This window comes from Populus nigra, chromosome 5, assembly GCF_951802175.1.
Source record: "Populus nigra chromosome 5, ddPopNigr1.1, whole genome shotgun sequence".
Taxonomy (NCBI): domain Eukaryota; kingdom Viridiplantae; phylum Streptophyta; class Magnoliopsida; order Malpighiales; family Salicaceae; genus Populus; species Populus nigra.
The window spans coordinates 6,055,089-6,063,314 of NC_084856.1; the positions used below are offsets into that span (position 1 = coordinate 6,055,089).

Genomic DNA, 8,226 nt, shown 5'->3' on the forward strand with positions numbered 1-8,226 from the left:
ATCTGCATCTCTTATCTGAGATGAGATGAGATGAGATGAGATGATACTTCAATTCACAACTCGCCAAACAAGACAATTCAATTGCAAAAATGGTATCAATCAGCTTGTCAGAATTGATGAAGCTGTTAAGAAATGCAAAGGTAAAGAAAAAAGGACTTATGTTATACAATCACTTTTTTGGTGTAGACATCCTAGTCGAACTATTATTAAGTCAGCTAGATGGTTCGAAACTCGAAGGGGCAGTTGATGGAAGGTTTAGCTTTTGGGGGGGAAGAACAGAAGCATGCTTAAGTGACTTGTGTCTTTCCCCACTAGATTGGGGATGCAACTTCTCTGAACGGAGATGTGTTTCATCCAACTCTTGTTCTGGTTTCCTCTTTACCTTTTTCTTTGTCAGAGCACCATCGACACCCATCTTTGATTCATCCATGGAATTGCTTGAACTCCCTTTCGGCTTCTCTTTGAGCTTGTCCACTACAAGACCGTTTGCTGAAGGACTGGGTAACCGAACAGATGCTGCTGCGGAATTGGAAACTGGCTTACTAGCTAAAGCCAAAACAGGACCAGCCATTTCCATGGCCACCCTTTCTTGCACATGTGGCTGAGCAACTAAACCAGACTCAGCTCGAACAACCTCCTCTTGTTTAAGAGTCAACATCTTTTTACTCTTCATTTTCTCCAGATCCTAAATATTACAAATCAATTTCAACATCAGCATCCCAAGAAAAGAGAAAGAAAGAAAGAAAGAAAGAAAGCAGAAGATGCATGGGATTTCAGAGTATTTCACATAATGACCAACATAATTGGTGGTACTAAAAGACAACTAAAAAAAAAAACTTATTCTATAACAAGAAGTAAAGGTCCTTGCAGTAATAAAACAGTAGGCATCACTAATTCCAATATATAACATCTACAAACCACAGTAGATGTTATATTCCATTGATAGAAAAACCTCCACTCATGTTTTAATCGTAATTATACAAAAAAAAAAAAAAATCTGGCTTGAGTCTACATAAAGCAATCTTTTGTCAACTTAAACAACTTTTTGAGACCCACAAATGCCAACCACTTCATAAATCACAATTCACCACAGCATAGTCCAACGTTATATGATTAGGATTGTAAACTAAGACTGTCAAGACATAGTTCCAGTTACATTATTTTAAAAAAAGAAGCATCTAGGAAATAGTAACCTTCATGTTTCAAATACACGATGGTTGGGGATGGGGGGAAGCAGAGTTAGATATGAGGAACTTGTATACCTTATTTCTGCAGTATACAACCCTTCGTCTCTCTTTTGCCCTACAGATTGCACGCTTGATCCCATGGTTGTCCATAAGACCACTTGGCCACAATTGTGCAAGCTAAATCACAGATGAAATAGACCGTGAAAAGCATATTGGAGAGAACCAAATCAGATTTCAATTAGACTTCATAAACAAAAAGAATCAGCACAAGAGAACATTGCCAGAAGGGCAAAGAAGTTGGTGATAGTAGAGCTGTAGAGGGCAAATAACTTATGGAAAATGGATGTCGTCTTTAAGAATATATTTGGCATATGAAAGCATCAAGAATATATTTGGCAAATGAAAGCACCACGAAACATGTTTCGGGAAAAGAAATCACAACCTCCACATACAACTTTCTGACTTGTGGACCTGAATCTTCATCCAATCCCTATAAACATCAAGATCAGAGCAAAGCATGAGATGCATTGAGAAAAAGATTTCCACAAAAAAAAATTAAGGCATTCCAAGCAGGCATGCACCTCAACAAAAAGGTCATAGAGATCACAAATCTTATCCTCCAACACAACATCCATGCTAAATTTCTTTTTAAGGGCCCCTTTTTCTTCAGAACCAATTTCTTGAAAATCATCAGATGCTCCAGCTTGCTGAACTAATGCCTGAGAAATCATTGGATCAATTCTACAGTGTTTAAAAAGCAATAGAAGTTAGCATGCAATGGTCAAGGAACATTCATACTTCCATTAATAAGGTGCTGTAAAGGCATCATTAATTGATAATCAATTATATCAAGATTTCAGATGCAAAAGCGCTAGTATTCAATTAATTCTCGACAAGAATGTCACCAATCAGCATTTAATATGTTTCATCCTTTCAAAAAAAAAGAAAGAAACGAAAAGAAATGATGACTAGGGAAATATGTAAAAAACAGTTTCATCTACCATTGACTTCTAGATAAATCTCCAGTGAAAAGAGCATTGTACCTGAAGGCCCTAAGCAAAAGTTCTGAATGCCAGTCTGAGTTTATGTGTGTGTGTGTGTGTGTGTGTGTGTGTGAGAGAGAGAGAGAGAGAGAGAGAGAGATGTATCAACATACATTAGACTCCACAGAAGGGATACATGTCGTAATCATCTCGGCAACCTCCTTCTTTATCTGTTGAAACCTATCATCTTTCTCCTGCTTCACTGACAAGCCTGTGTTAATCATTATTTTCAAGTTTCTCTGCAGCAAAAAAACGAGAAGCTCAGAAAATTTCCACAAAAGCTGTAAACGATATTGAAAGCCAAGGCACGTAAAGACAGCGATGATAATACAGACTTCATTCATTTTCATACTAGCAATTACTACCATGTTTTCATTTAATCTGTCATAATGCTATCATGGCAACATAGAGAGCTTGAATGACCACAGAAACTCTTCCAACATCAATAGATTAAGTGATGTGATTGTGGTTAGTGGTCTTTCAGATTAAGATTGTCTTGTTCTTGATTGTGTGATTTTATCATTTCCATCTCTAATTAAATTTTCTTCAATCTAAAAAAGGTTAATTGTTCATTTTATATTAGTAGTAATAAAATGAAATGTATCAATGAGAAGTGGTGACTTTGGTTTCCCAGATTCAATTCTTCAGAATTTCTTAAAACTAAGAAGAGAGTGACAGGATTTAAAGCACCAAATAGCTAACTTAATACTACATCCACAAGGCTCAGCAACCACAACCATCATCCAAACACTTCCCTCAACTACTTCGAGATATCACAGATGAGAATTGTGGTTGCAATCTGGGAGAGGGAGGGGGGAGAAGAGGGAAGCAAAGCAACCATATTTAAGAGTCATGTCTTCAATTTCTACAAGAAGATACCTTCAGTGTTCTGAGCTGAATTAAGTGACCAAGAATACTCATTAGACGATTCAGTAACTCTTTTGACATTTTCCCTTGGCTTGCCTGTTGCAACCATTGGAAAGTAAACATTTTACATTTCTTTGCAGCCTCCATGTATAACTATCAAAAACAAGAAAAGCAAAAGAGTGCGCAATGAACAGTGTTTAAAAAGTTAAGAATTATAGTACTGCTAGTCTGGCAACTTTGGCAAGCTTCAGCTTTATTTCTGTAGGCAATCTTCTTTTAATTGCCTGGGCTGAAGTATCAGTCTCTTGATTCTCCATAGCAGGTGGCCTTGCTGTAATTTTTACACAGAGAAGAACATTTCAATTTGCAAGAAACTTGCACATATTATAGTCATTGGGAGTGTATATGTGACAAGTATTTTTGAGCTTACATTCTGCAACCATCTTCTCTAACTCCCTGATAGCCTTCTCTAGTATTGAACTTTTAGGCCTGACACTAGAACCATCCTTTCTGTGGACATGTGAAGTTTTCTGCAAAGTGTTCCATTCAAAATCAAGACAAGCAACATGAACATGTTATCAAACTGACATAAATGGTTCTAAAATAATTTGCACATGCATGCGAGCATTAGAGACTATTTTCCAACACTGCCTTCTACTCTCCAAAAAAATAAAAAACTATAATTATTCCAAATATTTCTCTCTGAAACTCATGGGGCACAGTTTAATACAACAGTGAAGATTCAAAGTTATATCTGCATGTAAGAGTTCAGCGAGTAAATTCACAGATACAACATCAGGATCTTCATTTCCAGATTTTGCAGAGTTGCAATGTATGGATATCTGAATCCATCTTAAAAATAGAGCTAAATGCTAATGCCCATATTACTAATTTTGGCTAAAAAATCTCTAAGGAAAAGAAATTATAAAATAATAAAATGTCAGCTTACTGCTGCTTGCGTGTAAATCTTGCCATCAGAAATATTAAGATTGAGATCAGGAAGTTCACGGACCCCATTCTTTTCTTTTGATCTAACTGATGATTCAAGATCTTCAGCATTGTTTACCGTTTTTGCAGTTTGCAACTTGGGTTGCACATAAGCACTTTTTTCATGAGACTTCTGATTTGAAGAATCAGAGAGTCCACTTGCATCTTTAGGTTTGCTAGTGAGGTTCTTAGGCTGGAGGCCTCCTGTCTTTGACTTTTCAATATCCTGTGTTTCTGCCAGGGATGCATAAGCATCACCATTTGAACCTCTCACTGACAAAGACGGATCCAACTTCATTTTAGTTTCTGCAGATTTCTTTTTGGAAGAATTTCCAGGTGAATTTGATTGACTCTGGAACTTTACATTCTCGTATTGTTCACTTATCAAAGTCAAATTTTGAGACAGGTTTGAAGAGTTCTTTCCAGGAGGCGGTGCCAACTTCTCCACAGTTGACTTTCCCAGCTTTGCAAGTTTATTTGAAATGCGACCATCGTCAGAGTCATTAGGTGCCTTTAATAAATCTTTTCTTTGCCTTTTCTTCGGTTTCTCATTTGGCACAACAGGAGGTTCATTTCTTGCAAAAAATGAAACAAAAAGAATCAGAAAAGAGAAAAGCAAGACACTTTCAAGATGAAGAAAGGAAAAAAAAAATAAACATGAGTTCTCCCTAGATATAAATTACATAGAAAGCATTTTCAACCAAGTCCACAGATGAAGTTACAGAGTCAGCATTGCCAAGATACTGGTTAGCTTAAGCACCAAAAGACAGCACATGGTTAATAATCATTTTGCAGTTGACAGCATGAACTGTATAACTCTTACTCCTATCATAAAGGTCATCAACATGTGAAAGCCTGAAAAAGCTGAAAATCCTTTGAATGTGGAAGTTTTATGCACCAACAACGCTTATTTAAATTTTTTAATTCCACTACCCTGAAATCACTACAACACACCTAATTTGGATCTGGAGTATCTTGAACAAAGCACAGTCTAAGAACAGTTTGACAGGAGACCAGACTTTGTGCTAAAAACATCTAAAATAGTCCTGACATATTGAAGCTGCAGGATCTTCATATTCTCTTCAAGGGGTCAGCAATCTTGCATGTGAGAGGGTGTGAGAAATCTTCATCGCGCAAGTTTTAGCATAATAAGGATTTTTCTGCATCAAAATCCAATTCAATTATGCCCCCGAACAAATCCATTTCTATATCCTTCAGTGCTATATAATACCTACTACCTCGTTAGGTTATTACTGAGTAATTGAAGGAAGAGAAAAGGGGGAGGCTTCTAAAAAAGGCAACTATACTGTCTACATTCTATAAGTGACAATCAGAGATCTCTCTACTTCATTGTTTGACTTCTGCATATGATGCTATCTACCACAATAATTCATTTGAAAAGAACATAAAAGATCCAGTTGCAGTGAGATTTTCTACCCCAATATTAAAGCACTTTTTTTTTTTGGGGGGGGGGGGGGTTTGGGGGAAGCAAAAGCTAACCAACAGGAAATAAATGGATGGAGCTATTATTCAATAAAACAAATTTGTGGTCATTGAAGTACAAGCTCTAAAAAGGTTCAGAGGTAACTCACATGCGTTCCAGCTTCCCCCTGTTAACAAAGAAGCCATCATGTTTTATTGCTGAATTATCAACTTCAAAGTATTCATCCTGCAGAAGAAATATTTTAACAAACAATGTAAGCCTCTTCATAGTCGAAAACCACTTTCACACAATGATTGTACTGGAAGACACAGCTGCACAAATACCGACAAAGAAAATCAAAGGATGCAAACTACAGTTAAAGGTACCAACCAGCTCAGCATCATCAATAAAAGAATCTTCTGTATCATACTGATCATCGTCAGGAACATCCATTAGATCCTCCTCGTCGCTGCTATCCTTACCCTGTGAAGGATTGAAGTCGTGTTAGCAAATGAAATGCCATTTACATTGACTATATCCTCACACACATCAATTAGGACTATGCACGTTCAACTACAAGCAAAAAGGAAATAACACATGTGGAGCTAAGTATAGCATACCGTGTAAAGACGCTCAATCTTCTCGATTACCGCACTGAAACGATTTGGAGGAGGGTCATCATTCACTTCATTTTCAGTCACTGGTGCCTGAAACAAAATTATCTAACAATTAATTACTATAAAGAACTAATTCCAGGTACCAGCTAACTACAATTTATCCAAATACATTGCAAATTTAATTAGTAATTAAGATGAATAAACACACATAAGCAATGGCATAAACATGTATAGTTCTAAGTGATTGAGTATTGGAAATGGAAGGGAGCTTACGGGGGCAATTCGAGACTCGAGGTTAGGGTGAGCGTTAACGGGAGGCGGGTCTGGTGCGGGGGGTGCGGATCCACTATTGACCTTATTGGCGTCTTTCATAAGCTTTTTCCACGACACGAATGTTGTCTCTCCGGGTCGGAGCTCCACAGTGAATATTTGCCTGTCTCCTAATTTCACATACGACGGCGTTAACCTTGAAGATGACGATTCTCCTCCGCCACGGCTGCTCCCTTCCTCCATCGAGACAGTGCAAGGTCGGGTCAGAATTCTAGGGTATTGGAATTGAGTGGGAATCGGATAATTCAAGATTCGGGAAACATGGAAGAGGAAAAGAAACCCTAGGAGGAGATGTTTTAGGAAGAAGGAGGAGAATAGCTGGGCGGGATGCCGAAACGGTTTTGTGGGGTTTAACTGGAAAAGTGAAATATTTTCTGTTTTTGTAATTTTCTTGCGTTTTCTTTCCCGAGAAAAATCGGGGGAGGGAAAGGGCGGGTCATGGCCCGTTTTGACAATTTAGCCCGACCCGGTAATGATAAGAGGGCGGCTATTTGCCTTCAACTCTTGACAAGTCCGCTGCGATGAGTTGAAGCGGGCCCCTCATAAACTGAAGTTCATGTTCAAAAGGCAAAACCTTAAACTTACCCATTTTTATTTTTTTTTTACAATTATTCAATTTTATCACTTTGTTGTAATTTTCGTGAATTAGACCTCAGAGTTAAAAAAATATTTGACGCGAAAGCAAGTTTAGGGAAATAAAAAGGCAAAGAAAGTTTGCTGTCGTGGTGTCTTTAGTAAAACATTATTTTTCATTGTGTCATGCTTATTAAAATTCTTGACTTTTTTTAAAAAATTAATTAATATTTTTTTATTATTTTAATATATTGATATAAAAAAATAATATTTTAATATATTTTTAAATAAAAAACAATTTCTATAACACTCAAAAATAGATTCTAAATTATTCACGGCAATTTACTACAAGTTAGATTAAAATATTTTTATACATAAAAAAATATTAAAATAATTATATATTATATATTATATCGACTCGAGTGAACTTATATTAATTTATTAAACTTGTGATTCAAGTTATATACTCTATCGAATTCAATAATTTTTTGTGATATAGTTGTATAAAAAAACTAATTTAAAATCAAATAAATATTACATAATAAAATTAAAAAATTAATTTAACACAAATTCAATGTTAAAAGTTTAAATTAAAGAAAATAAAAGCCAAGTCAATGTGCTTGTGGAATCAAAATTAAATTAATTATTCATTAGATAATATGGAAGTAAGATTTATTTATAATTTAATTTTTATAATTCCTAAAAACTATTTAATTAGTCACTGTAGTATAAAAATAATTAAATGATGCCTTAAGTAGTCTTTTTCCCTTGCATTTCATGTACTATATTGTAACATTATTTTTAGAAAAAAATATATATTTTAACACTTTGAATATATCTTTAATTTTTAATTTGGTTGCACATATAAATTAAATTGTATATTTTGTTATAGCTATTTTTTTAAGAAAAACCAAAATATTTTTAGTAACAATTCAAATAACTAATGAAATAAAATTAGAAAAAAATTCTTTTCAACTTTTTCGCCATTATATATTCACATTACACTGATTTTTTTTCTCTTTGATTTTTTTTAAACATTGACTTTAATTTTTTGGGGGTTTTATATTTATTTTTCTTTTGTAGAGGAAAAAAAGCATGTTTTTGAGGTGGCTTTAGATGAAAGTGTGGTAAATATTTATTTGATGAAATGCCAAAAAAAAATCATATTTACAAATAAAAACCCATGAACCCACTGAGTT

The 8,226-nt window shown here is 35.2% G+C and overlaps 1 protein-coding gene across 2 annotated transcripts; it reads right to left on the reverse strand.

The window, feature by feature from the left end:
- Window positions 1-52: 52 nt before the first annotated feature.
- Window positions 53-6,816, reverse strand: LOC133694979 (ubinuclein-1). Of its 2 annotated transcripts, none has more exons than XM_062116697.1 (13): window positions 6,398-6,816; window positions 6,128-6,214; window positions 5,898-5,990; window positions 5,677-5,753; window positions 4,164-4,659; window positions 3,528-3,627; window positions 3,319-3,428; window positions 3,110-3,193; window positions 2,344-2,469; window positions 1,769-1,906; window positions 1,630-1,677; window positions 1,263-1,364; window positions 53-685 (listed from the first exon to the last, which is right to left on the reverse strand). In XM_062116697.1, the coding sequence occupies exons 1-13, from the start codon at window positions 6,635-6,637 to the stop codon at window positions 212-214; spliced, it is 2,175 nt and encodes a 724-aa protein (XP_061972681.1). In that variant the 5' UTR covers window positions 6,638-6,816; the 3' UTR covers window positions 53-211. The 2 variants fall into 2 exon arrangements, with proteins under 2 accessions (XP_061972681.1, XP_061972680.1); XM_062116696.1 differs by having other exon boundaries at window positions 4,110-4,659.
- Between the last annotated feature and the right edge of the window lie 1,410 nt (window positions 6,817-8,226).